Raw genomic sequence first — 25,108 nt, 5'->3', positions numbered from 1 at the left:
TTTCCACTAAGATCAGGAACAAGACAAGGTTGCCCACTCTCACCACTCTTATTCAACCTAGTTTTGGAAGTTCTAGCCACAGCAATTAGAGAAAATAAAGAAATAAAAGGAATCCAAATCAGAAAAGAAGAAGTAAAGCTGTCACTGTTTGCAGATGACATGATACTATACATAGAGAATACTAAGGATGCTACCAGAAAACTACTAGAACTAATCAATGAATTTGGTAAAGTAGCAGGATACAAAATGAATGCACAGAAATCTCTGGCATTCTTATACACTAATGATGAAAAATCTGAGAATGAAATTAAGAAAACACTCCCATTTACCATTGCAACAAAAAGAATAAAATATGTAGGAATAAATCTATGTAAGGAGACAAAAGACTTGTATGCAGAAAACTATAAGACACTGATGAAAGAAATTAAAGATGATACAAATAGGTGGAGAAATATACCATGTTCTTGGATTGGAAGAATCAACATTGTGAAAATGACTATACTACCCAAAGCAATCTACCGATTCAATGCAATCCCTATCAAATTACCACTGGCATTTTTTACAGAACTAGAAAAAAACATTTCACAATTTGTATGGAAACACAAAAGACCCCGAATAGCCAAAGCAATCTTGAGAACGAAAAATGGAGCAGGAGGAATCAGGCTCCCTGTCTTCAGACTATACTACAAGGCCACAGTAATCAAGACAGTATGGTACTGGCACAAAAACAGAAATATAGATCAATGGAACAGGATAGAAAGCCCAGAGAGAAACCCACACACATATGGTCACCTTATCTTTGATAAAGGAGGGAAGGAAACACAGTGGAGAAAAGACAGCCTCTTCAATAAGTGGTGCTGGGAAAACTTTACAGCTACCTGTAGAAGTATGAAATTAGAACACTTCCTAACACCATACACAAAAATAAACTCAAAATGGGTTAAAGACCTAAATGTAAGGCCAGACACTATCAAACTCTTAGAGGAAAACAAAGGCAGAACACTCTATGACATCAATCACAGCAAGATCCTTTTTGACCCATCTCCTAGAGAAATGGAAATAAAAACAAAAATAAACAAATGGGATCTAATGAAACTTAAAAGCTTTTGCATAGCAAAGGATACCATAAACAAGACCAAAAGACAACCCTCAGAATGGGAGAAAATATTTGCAAATGAAGCAATTGACAAAGGATTAATATCCAAAATTTATAAGCAACTCATGCAGCTCAATAACAAAAAAACAAACAACCCAATCCAAAAATGGGCAGAAGAACTAAATAGACATTTCTCCAAAGAAGATATACAGATTGCCAACAAACACATGAAAGAATGCTCAACCTCATTAATCATTAGAGAAATGCAAATCAAAACTACAATGAGATATCATCTCACACCGGCCAGATTGGCCATCATCAAAAACTCTAGAAACAATAAATGCTGGAGAGGGTGTGGAGAAAAGGGAACACTCTTGCACTGTTGGTGGGAATGTAAAATGATACAGCCACTATGAAGAACAGTATGGAGGTTCCTTAAAAAACTACAAATAGAACTACCATATGACCCAGCAATCCCACTGCTGGGCATATACCCTGAGAAAACCATAATTCAAAAAGAGTCATGTACCAAAATGTTTATTGCAGCTCTATTTACGATAGCCAGGACATGGAAGCAACCTAAGTGTCCATCAACAGATGAATGGATAAGAAAGATGTGGCACATATATACAATGGAATATTACTCAGCCATAAAAAGAAATGAAACTGAGTTATTTGTAATGAGGTGGATGGACCTGGAATGTGTCATACAGAGTGAAGTAAGTCAGAAGGATAAAAACATACCGTATGCTAACACATATATATATGGAATCTAAAAAAAAAAAAAGTCATGAAGAGATTAGTGGTAGGATGGGAATAAAACACAGACCTACTAGAGCATGGACTTGAGGATATGGGGAGGGGGAACGGTAAGCTGTGACGATGTGAGAGAGTGGCAGGGACATATACACACTACCAAATGTAAATTAGATAGCTAGTGGGAAGCTGCAGCATAGCACAGGGAGTTCACCTCTGTGCTTTGTGACCACCTAGAGGGGTGGGATAGGGAGGGTGGGAGGGAGGGTGACACAAGAGGGAAGAGTTATGGGAACATACGTATATGTATAACTGATTCACTTTGTTGTAAAGGAGAAACTAACACACTATTGTAAAACAGATACTCAAAGATGTTAAAAAAAGAAAAGAGTATGGTACTGGCACATATACAGAAATATAGATTAATGGAACAGGACAAAGTCCAGAGATAAACCCACACCCCTATGGTCACCTAATCTATGAGGAAGGAGGCAAGAATATACAATGGAGAAAAGACAGTCTCTTCAATAAGTGTTGCTGGGAAAACGGGACAGCTACGTGTAAAAGAATGAAATTAGAACACTCCCTAACATCATACACAAAAATAAAATGGATTAAAGACCTAAATGTAAGGCCGGATACTATAAAACTCTTAGCGGAAAATATAGGCAGAACACTCTCTGACATAAATCATAGTAAGATCTTTTTTGATCTACCTCCTGGAATAATGAAAATAAAAACAAACAAATGGGACCTGATTAAACTTTTAGCTTTTGCACAGCAAAGGAAACCATAAATAAAATGAAAAGACAACTCTCAGAATGGGAGAAAATATTTGCAAACGAAGAGACCCACAGGGATTAATCTCCAAAATATACCAACAGCTCATGCAGCTCAACATCAAAACAACAAACCCAATCAAAAAATGGGCAGAAGATCTAAATAGACATTTCCCCAGAGAAGACATACAGATGGCCAAAAAGCACATGAAAAGATACCCAACATCACTAATGATGAGAGAAATGCATATCAAAACTACAGTGAGGTATCACCTCACACCAGTCAGAATGGCCATCATCAAAAAATCTACAAACAATAAATGCTAGAGAGGGTGTGGAGAAAAGGGAACCCCTCCTACACTTGGTGGAAATGTAAATTGGTACATTTTATTGAGAACAGATGGAGGTTCCTTAAAAAACTAAAAACAGAGCTACCATAGGATCCAGCAATCCCACTCCTGGGCATATATCCAGAGAAAACCATAATTTGAAAAGATACATGCACCCCAGTGTTGCACTGGGGTGCAACATTGCACCACTATTTTCATTGCAGCTATTTCATTGCAGCACTATTTACAATCGCCAGGACATGGAAGCAATCTAAATGTCCATTAGCAGAGGAATGGATAAAGAGGTGATATGTACATACAATGGAATATTACTCAGCCATAAAAAAATGCCATTTGTAGCAACATGGATGGACCTAGAGATTGTCATACTGAGTGAAGTCAGAAAGAAAAAGACAAATATCATACGGTAGCGTCTATATGTGGAATCTGAAAAAAAGGTACAAATGAACTTATTTACAAAACAGAGTCACAGACTTTGAAAACAAACTTATGCTTACCAAGGGGGAAAAGGGGGGGAGGGATAGATTGGGATAGACATCTAACACACTGCTATATATAAAATAGATAACTAATAAGGACCTATTATATAGCACAGGGAACTCAGTACTCTGTAATGGTCTATATGGGAAAAGCATCTAAAAAAGAGTGGAGGGCTTCCCTGGTGGTGCAGTGGTTGAGAATCCGCCTGCCGATGCAGGAGACGCGGGTTCGTGCCATGGTCCGGGAAGATCCCACATGCCGCGGAGCAACTAAGCCCGTGAGCCATGGCCGCTAGGCCTGCGCATCCGGAGCCTGTGCTCCGCAACGGGAGAGGCCACAACAGTGAGAAGCCCGCATACCACAAAAAAAATAAAAATAAAAAAGAGTGGATGTATGTATATGTATGATTCACTTTGGTATACACCTGAAATTAACACAACACTGTAAATCAAGTATACTCCAATAAAAATTTTAAAAGTCATAGAGAAAGAAGAAATAAAGAAGACAAAGGCATTTTATTCTGCTCTAGATAATAAAGTTAGGGTAGGGTTATTCTCTGAATTGCTCATGGTAATTAGAAAAAGCTTCCTGGATGAGTGTGAGTGAAAAACTTTTATTAAAGAAGTGAAAATATTTATTTAAAAAAGATAAGAGATATTTTGAAAAAGGATGGTACAGATCAAGGGTTCTCAGTGTGTCCACAAAGTCTATATGATTTTGATAATATTAAGATAATACTTTTTACTCTCACTTCTCATGAATGTACAAGTAGTCTTCCGTAGGCTACATGGTGTGTTATAATAGACAATATAGAAGCATTTTTAAGAATCCAGCTATCTTTTTTTTTGGCCAGTTTTTAATGCAATTAAAAAAACCACGCTAATCTTACTATTTGGTTTTGCTTTATGATATATTTCATTTTCAAAAATGTTACTTATATTGTGTAATGGATTATTACATATTACCTTCAATAAATTAATAAATTTTAAAGTTTCCAGTTTGTTTCAACATAATAATAATTAGAGCCCACATAAATAAAAGCTCTTCGTGGTTTACAATAAATTTTAAGAGTGTAAGTTCCATATGACTAAAAAGTTTTAGAGAACTTTTTATAGTTCTCTAAAGAAACAAGAAAATACTATTTATTCCATCTTAAACTATGTTCTTACTTTTTACAAATCCCAGTGATATACACCTTTATGGTCCTTGTAATTTATGAGAAGTCATTTAAAATAGATCTGTTTAAAAACCCTTAAAGCATTTTATTCATAACATAAAAAAATAAAAGCTTTTGCACAGAAAAGGAAAACATAAACAAGATGAAACGACAACCCTCAGAATGGGAGAAAATATTTGCAAATGAAGCAACTGACAAAGGATTAATCTCCAAAATTTACAAGCAGCTCATGCAGCTCAATATCAAAAAAACAAAGAGCCCAATCAAAAAATGGTCAGAAGACCTAAAGAGACATTTCTCCAAAGAAGATATACAGATTGCCAACAAACAAACACATGAAAGGATGCTCAACATCACTAATTGTTAAGAGAAATGCAGATCAAAACTACAGTGAGGTATCACCTTACACCAGTCAGAATGGCCATCATCAAAAAATCTAGATACAATAAATGCTGGAGAGGGTGTGGAGAAAAGGGAACCCTCCTACACTGTTGGTGGGAATGTAAATTGATAGAACCACTATGGAGAACAGTATGGAGGTTCCTTAAAAATAAAACTACCATACAACCCAGCAATCCCACTACTGGGCATATACCCTGAGAAAACCATAATTCCAAAAGAGTCATATACCACAATATTCATTGCAGCTCTATTTACAATAGCCAGGACATGGAAGCAACCTAAGTGTCGACTGATAGATGAATGTATATAGAAGATGTGGCACATATATACAATGGAATATTACTCAGCTATAAAAAGGAATGAAACAGTTATTTGTAGTGAGGTGGATGGACCTAGAGTCTGTCATACAGAGTGAAGTAAGTCAGAGAAAAACAAATACCATATGCTAACACATACATATTATATGGAATCTAAAAAAAAAATGTTTCTGAGGAACCTAGGGGCAGGACACAAAGACACTGGCATAGAGAATGGACTTGAGGACATGGGGAGGGGGAAGTGTAAGCTGGGATGAAATGAGAGAGTGGCATGGACATATATACACTACCAAATGTAAAACAGATAGCTAGTGGGAAGCAGCCACATAGCACAGGGATATTAACTTGGTGCTTTGTGACCACCTAGAGGGATGGGATAGGGAGGGAGGGAGATGCAAGAGGGAAGAGATAGGAGTATATATGTATATGTATAGCTGATTCACTTTGTTATAAAGCAGAAACTAACACACCATTGTAAAGCAATTATACTCCAATAAAGATGTTAAAAAAAATATTGAGCTCCTTAGTAATTGCTCCTTTTGCAAAATATATTTATAACTTAACCAAAATAAATAATTCATACCTCGCCAAGTGAGTAATAACGTCTTGGGATCTGGGAGTCTGGATAGATGTTTTCAAGGTACCAAGAAAAGGGCTTACACTTCAGATTTTCTCTTAGTGTTCTTCTGACCGACACATCTCCATAATCCACTTTGACAACACCTGCAGTTTTGCAGAGAAACACACAAATCAATTTGTGCTATTTTCATTTCAGCACTGTTTCACTCTGTTTACTTTGCTATCAGTTTTTTTCTCTATAATTAAAATTTCATCAAATTGAATTGCATATGCAGCTGCTACTACACTGATTTTCTTACTATCATCCAATTAGTACATTAAATGGATATTAAAAGGTTTTCCATTGGTTATGACTTTTCAAATGCAAATATTTATCACCAAGTACTTGTACTTCCTAGATTGAATAATTAATCAACTAAGTGTAATTTGGTATTAATTTAGTATCTCACAATCAAAGCTTAATTGAGCTGTGTGATAATGTGGTTGTTTCTCTTTAATAAAAATTTCAGTAGGTCCACTATTTTTATTATTGCTCATATTTTCCCTTTAGTGTCATTTATTCACCACGTGTGGATTTCATGAGAAATTTACATAAATATAATCCTCACAGTGGACGGCACATATGTGTTCTAAATTTTCCTTCTTGAATTTTTATTCTATCTAGGTTTACCATAGACCTAATTTTATTTTACTGATTTTTTTTCCTATCTTATTTTACCAGTTAGCATAAACCACTTCAAATCCTTGAGTAAGTTAGTAAATATATAAGCATAAAGAAACATAAGTAAATGAAATATACTTACATGTGTATATTAAAATTGCTTAATTGTACTTCATATAATAGACTATATGAATTTAAAATGAATATTTCCATTGAAGATCATAAAAGAATGTTCTTTAGTTGAGAAATAAAAATAACAATGCCACTAATTTTTATATAAAACATGGTGACATGAATTGCTCATTAATATTAAAATGACAATTGAAATGACTAAACTGTGATAAGATGACAGTTATTTCTTAGATTATTTTGAAAAGGTCTCTGTTTAACATGTTTAAGACTAGTAAGCAACCAGACTTTGGCACAGGAAAAAAATGGGCCAGTATTTAGTATATTCTATCCCAACCAAGCAGCAAAGCCAATTAGTCATTTTGTAAGAAAGGAACAGCTGTTTAGGAAATTGAAATGTCTGTAACTAATACCATTATTTGGGTCACTGTTTTCAAATGAGGCAATACTCTTGAAGCTCAATAACCTGCCAGTCCTTCCCACCCCCACCACCCGTTTTTTTCAGAATTTTTGTTTTCTCAAAATTAAATGTCTTACTGTTATTAGCATTCTGCTGTGCTTAAGAAGCCAAACCATTTCCTTCTAAAATAAAATATTGATTTTTCTAGCTAGTGTCTGGATGAAAACAACGTGATCTTTGGGCTTTTTAGACAGATAAATACTTCCTTTCAAAATAATTCTATCCAGAACTTCCAGTCTGGAGTGCAGCTTTCAAAAGAAGAGGTTCAAAAACATTTACAAAATAGATCACGATAAGGATTTCTCTTTGTGTTAAGAGCTACACAAATAGATGGTCTTGAAAATCTTATAAAATGATGCTATTGGACCCAGAAAAAAAAGGCACTGCTGCTTCAAAGGACTTGGTTCAACCGTTAGTTTTACGGTTCTGGTTTCATTTTCGAGGTGGGCAAATTTAATCAAAGTGGCTTATTTATATATCAGTATGCTCCCTTTTCATCATGTTAAGATTTAGTATTCCTGGCTCCAGAAATTTTTCCTAGGAGGCTTTTATGAGTACTTTCCTGATTGGAAGAAAGTTTAAAGGTTTATTTGCATATATTTTACATGAGATAAGAGAAGATGTTAATTGCCCACATCAGATATTTCAAAGGGTGGTTGGTGGAGAATGATAGAGCTTATTGAGCTTATTACCATTAGAAATGCACAAAAATACCGTGGACTTAATATTTTGGTAAGCATTGCTTTTCCCCTCTGTATGGATATTTTCCTACTTAGAGGTAAGATATTCAATATTATGTAAGACACAGAAGTGCTCACCAAACATTCATCAATTCCTCCACATTTCTCAGAACGCTGCAGTTAGGCAAGGACATCTGACTGGTTCTGACCAATGTCCCTCTGGTTGTAAGAATAGAAGGACTTGTATGAGACCCATCAGCTCTCTTTTCCTCTGCTACAGGCCTCATACTCCTGTCCTGTATGTGCAGCTACAAGATGGTGAGACCTTTGTTAGTTTGTGTCAATGAGTGACTATGAAATAGAGTCTGAATTAGATTATTCATTTCCATGGCTTAAAATACTATCTCAATTGTTTCCCAAACTCTTTATTGCCAACCCAAACCTCTCTGAAGTAGTTTATCCCATTGTTTACCCAGCAATTTTACTGGGATTTCTAATAGGAGCCTCAAGTTTGACATGTCCAAAAAGGTCCTCTTGATTTCCCACATGATCCATCTTCAAGGTTCTACATTTCAGTAAATAGCACAAATATCCACCCATTTTCTCAAGGCAAAAACACGGGAGTAATCCGGCAAAAACACGGGAGTATTCCTTTTATCTCACACACACATTCAACTCATTAGCAATTCACAATATGGATCTTTCTACTTACTGTGGGGTTACATCCTGAAAAACCCATCATAATTTGAAAATATCATAAGTCAAAAATGCAGTCAATACACCTAACCTACCAAACATCATAGCTGAGCTGAGCCTACCTTAAATGTGCTCAGAACACTTAAACATTAGCCTGCAAGTGGGCAAAATCATCTAACATTAATCCAATTTTATAAAAAAATATTGTACTTTATTGAATATTGTACTGAAAGTGAAAAACAAATGATTGAATGGATACAGACTAGCTGAAAGTGAAAAACAGAAATGATTGAGTAGGTACGGAATGGTTTTAAGTATATCAGTTGTTCACCCTCCTGATTGCACACTGACTGGGAGCTGGGACTGCCTAGCTTCTCAAGAGAGCATCATGTTGCATGTTGCTAGCCAGGAAAAATATCAAAAACTGAAATTTGAGAAGTACAGTTTCTATTGAATACATATTGCTTTCATGCCGTAGTAGAGTCAAAAAATTAAGTTGAATCATCATGAGTCAGGGACTATCTGTATATCCCCAGCCCCTCTACCATCCCCATTACTATCCTGGTCCCACTCTCTCATCTCTTGCCTAGACTAGCATTGCCATAACCTCTTCACTCGTCCTCCTGACATCTTACATTTCTCCATCTATCCGTTATTTACTATTGCCTGCTCCCTAGGCAATATATTTGAAATATAAATAAAATCATGTGCTCCTCCGCTCCAGAGCTTCCAGTAGTTTTCCATTGTGCTAAAAATAATTGACAATATCCTAGCCATGGCCAAAGCTTCTTCATGAAATGACTCTTGGTTATCTCTCTGAGTTAATCACCTATATTCACTTCATTGTAGCAACATTGGCTTTCTCTTTCTCTCTTTTTTTTCCCCCCTGTCTGGAAAGGTATTACCCTGGAACTTAGGTGAGTTGTCCTTCACTTTGTCCAAATCTCTGCTCAAACTTTACTTCCTCAGGCTCACCCTGACCTTCCTATCTAAATTGTCCACCCTTCCTATCATCCTGGTAATGCTCTATCCCTCTATCCTGCTTAATTGTTCTCCAGCACCCTTGTTACTACTTGATATCATATCACGGGTTAATTCTCTCATTGCTTCCCCAGCGAAAACTTTGGACAAATTAATCTCTTGAAGACTGAGGTATTCTGTCTGATGATATCTTGTACAATGTTGTGAATACTAAACAATGTCTGAGAAAGGCATAGTACAGTCCATGGTATATAATAATTACTGAATACATATTATGTATTATAATGGACACCTGTTGTTTTTGCCTGCCCAACATCCATTCTGCATTTTGGTAAGAGTGTTCACGTTTTCTTTGGGCAACCATCACAGCCCCACTTTCACTTTGTGTGTCTTGGTGACCGTGTTCCCCTTCCTGTCTTTCCAGCTCCACTGGGGTCATAGAATAAAGGCATTATCACCAATGAGTCTTGCTGAAATTCACATTCTGATTCAGGTGGTCTAGAGGTAGGCCTGAGAGCCTGCATACCTAACAAGTTCCCAGGGGATGCTGCTGTTGCTAGGCCAAATTCTGAGTAACACCTAACACAATCAAAGCAGTCCATTTCTCAGCCTTACTCAACAACCCATCATAATGACTGGCTCAGGAATGGGCATGTGAACTGCCCAGGCTAATAAAAGTATACTCTGACAACTTTCTAGGACTGTTAGGAAGTTGAAGCTCTGTTTCTTCTGGAATTGCTAGCTGTAAAGATGATTAAAGCCTGGAGCTGCTGAGGCTTCCATATAGAGAATGCCTAAGACAGTGAAGCCAATACAGGAGTAAGATAAACAGATGGAAAGAAAAGCAGGCAAAGATAGCATAAGCCAGGCCAACATTAAGTCAGCAGATATTTATCATGTTCCAACTATATACAGGGCACAGTTTTCTAAGCACTTGGGATACATCAGTGAAAAAAGTATCTTCCTCAATGGAGTTTACATTCTAGGGTAAGGAAACATAAGCAAACAGTAATACATTAGAAGGTGATACGTGCTATGACAAAAATAGAATAGGGTGAGGGGAGAAGGTTGCAATAGAAGGAATCAATTATGATTTTTTTCAAAGGCAACTTACAAGAGTTGCAAGTTTTTAAGGTAAGTCTTTCAATGGGACTTGCACAAATGCTGGAGAAGCTCTGACCAAGTAAGAAGTATTTTAAGTAACTCTACATTTGCAGGTTTGATTAATAGGTAAATGATAACATGGGCAGTTATATTTTATTTAATAACCGGTCTTTCATCATTTTAAAATCTATTTCATGGTAGTATTGAATTTAGATACATAGAACAATTATGCTTTAATTCTTTAAATAGATAATAGATAGAAGGTCATAATAATCTCAGTTAAGTTCTTCCCAAGTAGATACCTAATAAGCCTAATAGTTCTGGTTACCTACAATCAAAGTACCTGATGACAGAATAGCCTGATTATAGACTAAAGTTTAGAGTTTTGTGCATAAGAATACATATTGCAGCATAGCTTTAAGTGTAGAAAATGGAAAATAATTTCCTTCAATAAGGGAATTCTTAAGTAAATCAATGGTATACCTAAATGACAAAATATAATTGCTGTATTGAAATAATTATGTCTATAAAATATGGGAAATGTAAATAAAATATAAAGAATTTTTATTGTCATCATAACTGAGTAGAATGAAAATATATGGAACAAAAATAACTGAAAAATAAAAACAGTACATTCCCTTTGCTACTAAAAAAAAAATGTTAAATCTTTTTTCCTTAAGGACAAAAGTTAAAACTGTACAGCCAAAGTTTTTTATGTACAATGATATATTAACAATATACTTGCTTATTATAAGTATACAGTTTCAGCTAAGAATTTTTGATATTTTCAAAATTCCTTATAAAGAGAAAATCGTCCTTATTTTCTTTGAAAAATTGTCATCAAAAGCTTTTTGAATAAGGATCTACATTTCTTTCTTCTCAAGTGTAATAAAAAGATAGATCATTTTTAAGCCAACTAGGGATTACTGTATTCTAGAGTATCTAAGTACTATATTGTGTCAGATGTTTAGCAGATTAGTTGGAATTTTTTTAATTTAAAAATACTCTTTTAATCTGCCATTTTAATTTTTGACCATTCTTAATTTGCATATAAGTTACCCAGGCTCATAACCGTTCATTAGGAAGTCACTGGATAGAACTTTATTAAGAGGCTGATGACCCATGCCAGATAATAATACACAGTGATTACCTGTTAAATTTATCATTTACTATTATTACTTCAGTTTCATTTTAACGGAATAAAAATGAGATAATGAATTGTACAAAGATCACAGCTTCTGCTGAGAGCAACAGCACATAGAAGAATCATATATCAGACAACTTCTCAATTTATTTAAGTCTATCTGATCTTTGTAGTCAAAAGTGTGGGCAGGTCAGAAGGTGGCAAAGACAGTGGAGTAGGAAGACCGTGAACTCACCTCCTCCCAGAGACAAGCCAAAATTATAACTGTTTGCATAATAACTATCTATGCAAATGACCAGAAGATTTATTCCAACTGAAGACATAAAGAAGGAACCACATAGTATGATATGAGTCACAGACTTAGAGGACGAACTTATGGTTACTGGGTGGGGAGAAGGGATAGATTGAGAGTTTGCGATTAACATGTACACACTGCTAATATTTAAAATAGATAACCAACAAGGACCTACTGTATAGCACAGGGAACTCTGCTCAATATTCTGTAATAACCTAAATGGGAAAATAATTTGAAAAAGAATAGATAAATACATATGTATCACTGAATCACTTTGCTGTACACCTGAAACTAATACAATATCGTTAATCAACTATGCTCTGATATAAAATAAAAATTAAAAAGAAAAAAAGCACAGTAAGATTAGTAGGAATGATGGAGACACAGTATAGTCAGAACCCAAAACTTCAAGGTTGGCAACCCACAAATGGGAGGGATATCACAATTATAGAGGTTCTCTGCAAGGAATGAGGGGTCTGAGCCCCATATTGAGTCACCTAGCCCAGGGATCCTGCACCAGGAAGATGAGCCCCTATAATGTCTGGCTTTGAGAGCTTATGTTCAGGAGAGTGGGAAGGCTATAGGAAACAGAGATTTCACTGTTAAAGGGCTCATGCAAAATCTCATACAATCCAAATCAAAGCCCAGAGACGGTAGTTTGAAAGGTGCCTGGGTCAGACCCATTTGCTGATCTTGGAGAGGCAGGAGACAACTGGGTCTCCTTCTGGGGATGAAGAAGGAGATGGCCACTGGAGGCAGCCATTTTGGGGGGCTCATTTTACTCCTATAACATTATTGCTGGCATTTTGAAATCCTTCCTGTACCCTGTAAGTGCCAGGGGCCAGTAACAGCCCCGATTCCCCATGGTATGCAGATAGCTGAGTGGGGACTGGGCCATGCATACCATCAGGCCAGCACCAGTCCCATGACCCCCGGGCCCCACAGTCAGCCATGCTGGGACCCAGCCTGGACCATCAGTGGTCTAGCAGCAACCCTGGCATCCCTGGTCATCAACCAGTCACTCTAAGACCTGGCCCTGCCCACCAGCAGGCAGAAACCATCCCTGCGCCTCACTGGGCTCTGCAGCCAGCCACTCCAGGACCCAATCCTGCTCACTAGGGGGCCAGCAGCCACCACACCAGGCAAGGCCTGGCAATCAACCTGGCCAGGGACCAGCCCTGCCTATCAGCAAGCCAACAGTAGTCGGCTCTGCCACAGCAGAAGGCAACATGCTGCCCACATAGAGCATGAAGAATACAAAGCTCTAGTGACCAGAGGGGAGTGTGCTGCTGAGCCCCATAGGAAGTCACCTAAATAAGACCATATTTCAAACATTGGAAGACATAACCTCCCTAATACATAGAAATAAACACAGAAAGTTAGGCAAGATGAGGCTAGAGAGGAATATGTTCCAAATGAAGGAACAAGATAAAACCATAGAAAAAAGCTAAATGAAGTGAAGATAAATAGCCTACCTGACAAAGGCTTAAAGGTAATAATCTTAAAGATGTTCAAGCAACTTGGGAAAAGAATAGATGAACTTAAGAATTTAAACAAAGTTAAAAAATATAAAGACTCAAAATGAGCTGAAGAGCACAGTAACTGAAATTAAAAAATACACTTGAAGAAATCAACAGTACAGAAATGACACAGAGGATAAGGTCAGTGGATGAAAGAGTAGTAGAAATCACTGAAGCTGAACAGAGAAAGAAAAAAAGTTTTAAATGCTGATAGTTTACGACACCTCTGTGAAAACATCAAGTATACTAACATTTGCATAATAGGAGGCCCAAGAGGAGAAAGGGTAAGGGAACTTATCTGAAGAAATAATAGCAGAAAACTTCCCTAACCTGGGAAACAGACATCTAGATCCAGGAAGCACAGAGAGTCCCAAACAAGATGAACCCAAAGAGGTCCACAGCAAGACAATTTATAATTAAAATGGCAAAAATTAGAGATAAAAAGAGCATCTTAAAAGCAGCATGAGAAAAGTAACTAGTTACATTTTTAAAGGAAACTCCCATAAAGGCTGTCAGTTGACTTTAGCAGAAACACTGCAGGCCAGAAGGGAGTGGCACACTATATCCAAAGTGATGAAAAGAAAACACCTGCAATAAAGAATATTCTACCTGGAAAGGCTATCATTTGACTTGAAGGAGAGATAAAGAGTTTTACAGACAAGTAAAAAGCTAAAGAGAAGACCAGAACTAGAAATATGAAAATTACAAAAGGAAAAATCTCATTCGTAAAGGCAAGCACACAGTAAATCAACCACTTATAAAACTAGTAGGAAGGTTAAAATACAAAAGTAGTAATATCTATATCCACAATAAGTAATTAAAGGATACATGAAATAAAAAAATATAAAATATGATGTCAATAACAAACATGAAGGGGGAGTAAAAATGCAGGTTCTTAAAATGCATTAAAACTTAATAGATCATCAACTTAAAATATTTATATATAAAGGCTGTTATATATGAACTTCATACTAACCACAAATCCAAAACCTAGAATAGATACACACCCAAAACAGAAAGGAATTCAAACATAACACTAAACATAGTCATCAAATTGCAAGGGAAGAGAGCAAAAGAAGAAAGGAACAAAAAAGAACTACAAAAACAACCAGAAAACAATTAACAAAATGGCAGTATGTACGTACCTATCGGTAATTACTTTAAACGTAAAGTAATTCTTAAATTTTTTCACTTCATGTTTTTTCCTAAAGTCCACTATAGATACTCTCATACATACTTTCTCATTAAATCTCTGTAATATCCTTATCTATTATTTTTTTAAGGATGAAAGAATGGAGATTTTAAAAGGTTAAATAATATGCTCAAGCTTACTTAGAAAATATCAGGAGGAGGATTAGAAGTCATTCACATCCATTTATCACAGTCCAAGCTCTTGCCCATTCTACTAGAATAACATCGAAAAACTGGAGAAACTTTGAGAAACCTGTACAGAGATAGCTTTCCTTGGATGGTGGTACATGACATGGTAATTATCATTCCTTGAAGGATAGGATCCACTTGGCAAATTCTCCTAGTCCTAACAGATCAATGTGATCCAAGATCCAGGACAAACTTGAATTCATAGAAATAGATGATCAGTAATGACATAATTGGGAGTTTTTCTATTGATTTGACAATTAAATACAAGCCAGAAAGTTTCAGTGTGCAATTGAATGATCAACCAAAATATTTCCATAAAATGCTTCACGAATTTTGTACTATCCATTCCTCGTTCTGCAGGATGCTGGAGATAACTGTTTCTTCAGTTTCGTGACACATATTATGATATTTTCTCTGAAGTAGTGATATATTTTATAATCAATGGCATCTTACAATTGCTCAAGCAGAGAACACATTGTATTGTAACTGATGCTGCTTGAACATGTGCAAACTTGTTTTCCTCTTTGTAGAATAACAAGCCAGTTGCAGTTTCAGTAATTAATTAATGCAAATTTAAATCAATAGGCATTTAAATACATCCTGATTATTGTCTGAAAAACTTTGCTTTGATACTTCTGGTAAGATCAAGAAAGTGCTAAGATGAAAATTTCGTGAATGGTTTTAGGGACTTTAAAGAAAATCCCAGGAATAAATTTTTTTTTTTTTTTTTTTTTTATGATATGCGGGCCTCTCACTGTTGTGGCCTCTCCCGTTGCGAAGCACAGGCTCCGGACACGCAGGCTCAGCGGCCATGGCTCACGGGCCCAGCCGCTCCGCGGCACGTGCGATCTTCCCGGACCGGGGCACGAACCCGTGTCCCCTGCATCGGCAGGCGGGCTCTCAACCACTGCGCCACCAGGGAAGCCCAGGAATAACAATTTTTAAGAAAGCCCACATTATCAATCATCTTGATGGTACTGAGAATGACAGTGGATGGAAAACACATACACACCAGTAAATCTGCATTGAAAAGTGATTCAAAAGAGTCAGCCTCCAAATATGAAAAAGTTGCTTGACCAATTTATTTTGCTTATTTAAAACAAATTCTAAGTAGTACAAGAATGACATATATCAAAAAGCTATCTGAATAGTTTATGTCTGAAAGAGTTCCTGTAATAGGGACAAAATAATTTTAAGTGAAAAGGAAGTGATACATTATACTTAAAGTGGAGACTTTTTCTTAGCAGCAAATAAGAAAATGGTGATCTTTAAATTGATGACAGCTTTAATTAGATGAAATATAGTATTTAAACATTTACTAGCTGGTCATATTTTAATAGAAACAATGAGTTAAAGTCAAGTATCTTTACTACAAGACTTCTCATAACCTTTACTATGTTACAGTGCATTTTGAATATCGAAAATAATATTTCCCAAACTTAACTGTCCTTTCTGAAAAATTTTGTGACAATAATACTCCATTGAAAACGTTTTGAGAAACATAGCTTTATTGTATTTTCTATGTCTAAGCAAAAAAATTAGTCATTCACAGGACATAAATTGATCCTGTTAGAGAAAAACCTTTGTGGGGGGAAAAATTCTATATGCTTTTCAAATTTTTTCATTAGCAAGTTTCCACTGCAAAATTTTAATTAAACTGAGACAATGGTAGTAAATACAAACACATATATTCATTGATGGGTGTATTTATGTTCAGTTCCTAGAACAGTACCTGGTGCCAATTGTTATTCTTTAAATATTAGTTGTACTAATCTCTGGCACATGCTGTCTCTTCCCTCTTTTTCATTCCATCTCATTCTGTCTCTCTCACTTTCTCCCATATATGTGTGCGTAAGAAGTATGTCTTGGGAACCCTCCTACACTATTGGTGGAAATGTAAATTGGTACAGACACTATGGAGGACATATGGAGGTTCCTTAAAAAACTAAAAATAGAAATACTGTATGATCCAGCAATCCCACTCCTGGGCATATACCCAGAAAAAACCATAATTCGAAAAGATACATGCACCCCAATGTTCATTGCAGCACAATAGCCAGGACATGGAAGCAACCTAAATGTCCATCAACAGAGGAATGGATAAAGAAGATGTGGCACATATATACAATGGAATATTACTCAGCCATAAAAAATGAAAATGCCATTTGCAGCAACATGGTTTGACCAAGAGATTGTCATACTAAGTGAAGTAAGGCACAGAAAAACAAATACATGATATTGCTTATATGTGGAATCTAAAAAGAGGGTACAAATTAACTTATTTATAAAACAGAAATAGAGGCACAGATATAGAAAACAAACTTATGGTTACCAGGGGATAAGGGGGAGGGGGAGGGATAAACTGGGAGATTGGGATTGACATATATACACTACTATATACAAAATAGATAACTAATAAGAACCTGCTGTATAGCACAGGGAACTCTACTCAGTACTCTGTAATGGCATATGTGGGAAAAGAATCTAAAAAAAAAAAAAAAAAAAGAGTAGATATATGTATATATATAACTGATTCACTTTGCTGTACACCTGAAACTAACACAACATTGTAAGTCAACTATACTCCAATAAAAATTTTTTAAAAAGAGAGAAGTATGTCTCTACTTAAGAAGTATGCCTCTATTTGCTTTCATGACTTAGAATTACTACTTAACACTTACTGAAAGTGTTGAGAGAGAGAGGGAAGTGGGGTGGGGAGAGAAATAATTGTATACAAAATTTGGCTCCAGAGCATTACCTGGTTTCATTAACAAAGAACATCATTAACAATTTTAAATATTTGAGTGCATTTTCCTAGTCTGTATTTTGTCAGCCTTGTCTGCAAAGCCAGTAAGTAAATCTAATTATGTTTCTGGATTGTGAGTTATTAGGAAAAAAAAAAAAACTAATATGACCCAGGAAGACTAGTGTGAGTTGGTTATTACATTTTATAAACAAAAGCAATACCTGAGATTATATTATGGAGCACGTTTCAAACAGAGAAATACTAAGTACACATAGTTCTTTATTATTTAGGCTAACAAAATGTAAACCTACTGTGTGTGTGTGTGTGTGTGTGTGTGTGTGTATTTCAACAGGAATGACTTCTGTATCTTTTAAATATTTATTCAGCAAAGGAAAATAAGTCTGAATATGTGGAGATATGATTAAAGGAGATTAAGAACACACCAGTTCACTTAGAGACTGGTTCTCACTGCCTGGGTTTGAATTCTGCTCTGCAATGTACTAGATGTGTGATATTGAGCAATTTACGTAACCTCATAGGGCCTCAGTTTTTTCCTCTATTAGATGGGCATAATAATAGCATCTTCCTTAGAGTGTTATTGTGATTATTAAATGAGTTAACAAGTAAAACACTTAAACCGTGCATGATACATAGTAAGTGTTCACTAAATGTTACCTATTATGTTTGCTATTGTTTTAATGTGGATATGGACCTCAAGGGGCACATCTTCCCATCACAGAAGAGTAGGCTAGTAATTCTCTCAGCCTGTGCACTTCTGTTGTATATCAGATGGAGTGGGAAATCAACAACTTTAACATTGGCCCTGATGCCCTTTCAGTGGGAAGCACAGCATACCTCACTTTCAAGACTTCTCAGAATTGCACTCCTACAGGTATCATTTAAGTTCTCAATCCAAGCATTTTTCTAACCCCAAAGTACTAGTAAAATGAAGCTGAAGCTCCACACATCTCTGTACTTTATATTTCCCCTACCTACGTTTGTGCATTATGGTGATTTTGACACATACGCCACACAAGAAAAGCACAAATTCCATAATCATGGTTTTTCAGTTAAGAAGAAAACTACTAAAAACAGTAGGAATTCAGATTAAAAGAAAAACTGTTCTAGAAGAACATATTGATTTCTGTTTTGAAATAAAAATTATAAAAATATTCTCAACTTCCATTGTCAACAACAAAATTTCCCCCTTCTGTCCTGAACTACTACAAATGGGTGAGCTGAAAAAGGCTACAGAAGGGTCATTAGTCACCCCAGGGACACTGTGCACTCTTACTATGGAGCAACCCATGACAAAAATTTCAATAAGCATGAGTTTGACTTATGACTGGGGGGAAAGGTAGAGTAACATATTGTTCCTGGGTTTCCCATGCAGTATTTATCTTCTAGCACCAGTCATTTCAAAGACTTGACAGTGAAAGCAAAGCAAAGTTTATTTACTGCATACAAAAGATACAGTTCACAAACCACACTTAACACTGCTTGGTATGAGAACTTCTCCACAGTTACCAAGTAAGGGCAACGTTCAGTAATGATGAAAACAGGCCAAGTGTGTCAGCTGTACTATTGTGATGCTAAAATATTCTTCTACATTAGAGTCTAGTACTCCATTACACAGAGAATTCTAACATGCCTCTCTTGTGTTTTTGGAGCTTCGTATTTTTCTTAGGATGTCACTGGTCTAAGTCTATGCTACCATCTAATTCAACAAACCCTCTGGGGGTTTGGGCAGCTGAAGGGGAAGGCAGGGTGCCAACATCTTGAATAGCATGTGTATAATGTAGTTTTTTGTTTTCTGGTGAAGGTTTGATTTGTCTAAGGGAAAGGAAAGCACTTTGAATCTTACCATAGCTATGGTATTCAAATGCACAAACTCTGAAGAATATCAGGAGTGTTTCTTAAAATATAAATAAATTTGCAAATGTTGATTTAAGTGTCTCACATTATTTCTCCTGTCCTTTGACTTTGCTTGTTGCAAATAGGTTAAAACCTCAACATCATTGGTCAGAAAATAAAGGAGATAGTTACTGAAAACTTGGGGAAAAAATTTCAGTGCAGTAAATATTTACTGATTAAGAACTGTATAAAATCACAAAATTGCATCAAAATTGTAACTGAGTTAGAATTGACCTTTCATAGATTAAAAAAAAACCCTAAGGCTCAGAAACCTAATTGGACCTGCATGAAGTAGTACAGCTGATAAGTGAAAGAGCTTGCATTGGAACGTAGGTCTCTCGACTTCAGTTCAGTGCTTTTAACGTGTTTCTTCACCCAATATGTTTTCATTCATTATTTCTGTCTCTGTGTTATATACTGTACTGGGTGATAGAAATAAAGTGTTGAACAAAAACTACATACAGTTTCGGGCTTCCCTGGTGGCGCAGTGGTTGAGAGTCCGCCTGCCGATGCAGGGGACACGGGTTCGTGCCCCAGTCCAGGAGGATCCCACATGCCGCGGAGCGGCTGGGCTCGTGAGCCATGGCCACTGAGCCTGCATGTCCGGAGCCTGTGCTCCACAACAGGAGAGGCCACAACAGTGAGAGGCCCGCATACCGCCACAAACAACAACAAACAAACAAACAAAACTATATACAGTTTCTTCCCTCATGGCTTAGTCAGTAGTTAATCAAATAACCAACACAAATGAAAATTACCAAATGTAAAATTACAAATGTATCTGAGATATGTTAAGAGTATAAAAGCATAGACTAGGCAGCTGATCCTAGCTGGTGGTTAGGGAGGAGAGGTCAGGAAGGCTTCTCCAAGGAAGTGATCATTGAGCTGAAATGTTAATCAACTATGGGTGGGGTGAGATGGAGAGTGAATTGGATAGGCATTACACAAAATGCCATCTGGTTTTATTTTTTAGGAATATTTAGGGAAATAAAAGTTGTTTTTCTTTGGCTATTACCAAGGATTAATCATTCTTTATTTCTGTATTATTTTCTGTGAAAAACAGACTCTAAAATGGCCCTGATTGTCCCCACTTTCTGGAATTCAGGCCCCTGTTGTGGTCCTTTTTCCTTGAGTGTGGGCAGAACCTGTGACTTGCTTCTAACAAAGAAAATATGACAAAGGTGAGGGGATGTCACTAAGGTGATGATGTTACATTAAGATCGTAACTTACATCTTGCTGGCAAGATGTCTCCCTTATTGGCTTCGGTGAATTAAGCTGCTGTCTCCCTTATTGGCTTTGGTGAATTAAGCTACCTTGTTGTAAGCTACAATATGCAACTCTCTCAGTGGAGAGGCATGAAACTGCTGGCAAAACCAGCAAGGAACTGAACCCCTCACTTTGACAACCTGCAAGGAGCTAAGTTCTGAAAACAATCATGTGAACTTGGAAGCAGATCCTTCCCCAGTTGGGCTTTGAGTGAAACAGCAGCCCTGGCTGAGATGTTGATTGCAGCCATGTGAGAGGCCCTGAAGCAGAGGACCCCATTAGGCCTTGCCCAGACTCCTGACCCATGGGACATGTGAGACAATAAGATGTGTGTGGTTTTAAGCCACTGGGTTTGTGGTAAGTTATTACACATCAATAGATAGTCCATTGCCTTTTTGTGTCATTTTAGACTGTATCTGAAATGTTTTTATCTATCATCTTAAAAAAACTTCCTAGAAAACTATGAAAAACTAAAAAAAAAAATTAAGGGAGAATATTTTGAAATTATTTAGATAATAATTTACTTTAAATAAAAATCAAAAACTCTCTGACCCCTATACTTTGTTTTTTTTAAAAAAATATGTTTTAGTTTGAATGTATGTATCTCTTTTTTTTTCTTTTTACGCGGGCCTCTCACTGCTGTGGCCTCTCCCGCTGCGGAGCGTAGGCTGCGGACGCGCAGGCTCAGTGGCCATGGCTCATGGGCCCAGCCGCTCCGTGGCATGTGGGATCCCCCCGGACCGGGGCACGAACATGCGTCCCGTGCATCGGCAGGCGGACTCCCAACCACCGTGCCACCAGGGAAGCCCAATAATTTACTTCTTAATATATACATTTAAAAAGTCTTTTAAAGTTGAACATCTGGTAGTATTAATACATGATCCATTTAAGAATACATAAAGAAAGATACTCTAACACCATTTTTCTGAAATATCGTACTGGAGTCTAAAAAGGATTAGGCTGAAAACTAGAGCAACAGAAACTTAGATGGCTAATTACAGTATTGCATGTGTGAATGATCCACCTGACTGTGAATTCCAGATCCACCACATACTAGCCATATGACCTTGAATAAACTACTTTACTTGTATAAGGTACAGTAGAGGTAATAATTGTAACTACTTCATAGAATCATTGTGAAAAAATAAATGAGACATTGTATACAAAGTACCCTGGCACAAAGTGAGAGCTCAAATATTTTAACTATTGTTATGTCAGAAAATTATAGGGCTTCCCTGGTGGCGCAGTGGTTGAGAGTCCGCCTGCTGATGCAGGGGACATGGGTTCGTGCCCCGGTCTGGGAAGATCCCACATGCCGCAGAGCGGCTGGGACCATGAGCCATGGCCGCTGAGCCTGCGTGTCCGGGGCCTGTGCTCCGCAATGGGAGAGGCCACAGCAGTGAGAGGCCCGTGTACCGAAAAAATAAAATAAAATTATAAATGCCCTTTGTTCAGTTATATAAACTTTGCAGTAAAGTATTTCATAATCTAATAATAGATTACAGTCTTATTTATTCCACTTTTTGAATTTTTAGATACAAGTGGGAAATTTTTTTAATATAATTGCATTCCTTCTGCTGGCTTGGAAAAATTTTAAAGCAATTTTCAGTGATTTGAGTCATGGATTAAGATATTTGCTACTTCAGATAATAGTTATTAGTTATTAATACTTTCACAGGGCTCACCAATCTTAATCCCGTTTTTTTAGGTAGTCTTCAATCTTGTATTGTTTTTCCTTCCCAATGTTCACTGTTTACTGAGTTAAGAAATACTCTGCAAGGCAGTATTACCAAATTAATCACAATTTTTTAAGAACATTAAAATTGTATGGTTACTTACTATATGGTATAATTATAGACTTCTGCTTGATAATAAACCAATGCTGTTTCAACATTTACAGAATACAGACACTACGGGACCTACGTAATATTAGGTAATTAAGTAATATTCAGTAATTATTAACACATCAGTATGCTTTTACATTTAAATAGTTTCTAGGTGATTATTAAAAGTTACTTTTAGATACACAACATGAGAATCCAACAGCCTTCTAAGGAACTGAAAATGTGGGAGAATATTGATAATGGTAATAGACCAAAGATGAATTCTTTTAAAATTATTTACACTAAAGCAATATTTTAACTTTCACTCATAGCTTCATAACCAAGGTCTCTACTCTAGAAGATGGTTAATAGTAACACTAACAAAAGATTAAGAACATTTGATCAAACCTTGTTAATAAAATCCAATTTAAAGCTGTCTTAAAAAGGAGGAAAAGCTACATAGCATTTTGGATGGTGGGTTTATCTTATTAGAACATACTGTTAGTGCTCAGCCAATATGACATGTTTTGTTAGCATACACAAATCCAAATTTTTCAACTGTCCTGCCAAGATGGGCAAATGACTAAAATTTAGGTGGTTTTGAAAACAAGTGCTGCTGATGTAGTTTTGTTTTCTGCTTAAAAGAGCTAAGTATCATCTATTAAGCACACATTATGTATTTCCAGCCACATATTTTATGTTCTCTGAAATTATTGCTGTTATTATGGTTCCATTTTACATAGCATAACAAGAAATCTTCATGAGACTGGGCATTTAACATTTTTTTAAAGTCACAGTTTATCAAATTTTAAGTGCAGAGAGAAGATTCCTAATTAGGTAAGACAAAGTAATTATGGTTAACCAGAGAAAAACTCTTTGACGTTGTAACACATGACTTTAAATACATGCCTTTGTAATACACGAAATTGTTGCAACCAACCTGCCCTCTGCATTGTTTAACACAGAAAAAAGGAAATGCAATTTTTATGCATGTGTAAACTACATTAGATTTGGCACCTACAACTGAAAAGCTGAATAATTGCTTTGAAGTAACTTTCCTAGAGTTCAGGCTTTCTTATTAGAATGAAGCTCATGAAGAAGACATTCTCTCTAACCTATTAGTTATAATACACTTCTAGACTGTCTCAAGAGAAGAGGCACAAAGCAACACATTTCAGGTCATTTGTAAGATAGCCAGCCAGGAGGGCACAGTAACATCTAGAGCAAATAATTTTAATCTGAACGTTGAGAAAGTATAGCAAAGCAGCCTCCTGCTATGATCCCTGTGAGCTTCTTGAATGGGGGTTGAATGTAAGTGTGGTATATAGGGATAGGATCCTCTCCCTGCGTCAGTTCCCTGGACAGGAAACTGGAGGTGAAATGGTCATGGGGTCTGAAATTTGAGTAGTCTGCTTGGGTTTAAGGGTACTCCCAGATGATGGGGGGGGGGTGTCATAAGAACCTGGTCATGGGGAGGTAGGTCAGAATAACCCAGCTAAAATGGGATGCACCTCAAAAGGCTGGCATGTCCTTAGAGACCCCTGAGATTCATTCCAGCAGGAGTCCACTGTGCCAGGATGGTCAAATCACTAAAGTTTTTCCGTGAGGCCTTTCTTGACCACCCTATCTAAAATGGCATGGCCATTGCGCTTAGTCCCCTTTCATTATCCACTAATCTCCTTAGCTACTATCATAATCACACATACTATTTACTTATTTATTGTCTGTCTTCATGCTACAAGGGAAGCTCGTAAAAATAATATCTTTGTCTGTTTCTTGTGCTTCTACATCCTCAGGACCTAGAAGAATGCCTGGCATATATTAAATAATGAATGTTTGTTAAGTGAATGAGTGAATGAACTATTACTTTTAAGTCAGAGGAACTACATTTGTATAACTTCATTTTGTTTCCTTTTTAAAGTCTCTTAAATAATTTAAGGTTAATGCATAGACTAAAGCTACAGAGTGATTTTTCCTTTATTGTTAAATTTAGAAGGTCTAGGCTTGATTTTGTTAGTGGACCAAGTGCAAAGAAAAGGCTAATCTCTCTCTCACAAATGCCAAGAAATTATTTGATGTAAAAATAAGATAAAAAAATTTCCAGTGTCAGTGGGCATATACCCTGAGAAAACCATAATTCAAAAAGAGTCATGTACCACAACGTTCACTGCAGCTCTATTTACAGTAGCCAGGACATGGAAGCAACCTAAGTGTCCATCGACAGATGAATGGATAAAAAAGATGTGGCACATATATACAATGGAATATTACTTAGCCATAAAAAGAAATGAAATTGAGTTATTTGTAGTGAGGTGGATGGACCTAGAGTCTGTTATACAGAGTGAAGTAAGTCAGAAAGAGAAAAATAAATA

At 36.5% G+C, this 25,108-nt stretch overlaps 1 protein-coding gene across 4 annotated transcripts in view; it reads right to left on the bottom strand.

Annotated features, from left to right (window-relative positions):
- The window catches only part of LOC131750502 (polypeptide N-acetylgalactosaminyltransferase 13), a 578,974-nt gene that overhangs the window by 71,613 nt on the left and 482,253 nt on the right, over positions 1–25,108 (bottom strand). For all 4 annotated transcript variants that reach the window (XM_059052963.2, XM_067026047.1, XM_067026046.1 and 1 more), the window contains one exon: positions 5,941–6,080. In XM_059052963.2, the coding sequence (XP_058908946.1) occupies positions 5,941–6,080 (140 nt within the window). The remainder of the gene's footprint in view (positions 1–5,940; positions 6,081–25,108) is intronic.

This window comes from Kogia breviceps, chromosome 2 (genome assembly GCF_026419965.1).
Source record: "Kogia breviceps isolate mKogBre1 chromosome 2, mKogBre1 haplotype 1, whole genome shotgun sequence".
In the NCBI taxonomy this organism is placed as follows: Eukaryota; Metazoa; Chordata; class Mammalia; order Artiodactyla; family Physeteridae; genus Kogia; species Kogia breviceps.
This window is presented reverse-complemented; position numbering and strand designations above follow the sequence as displayed.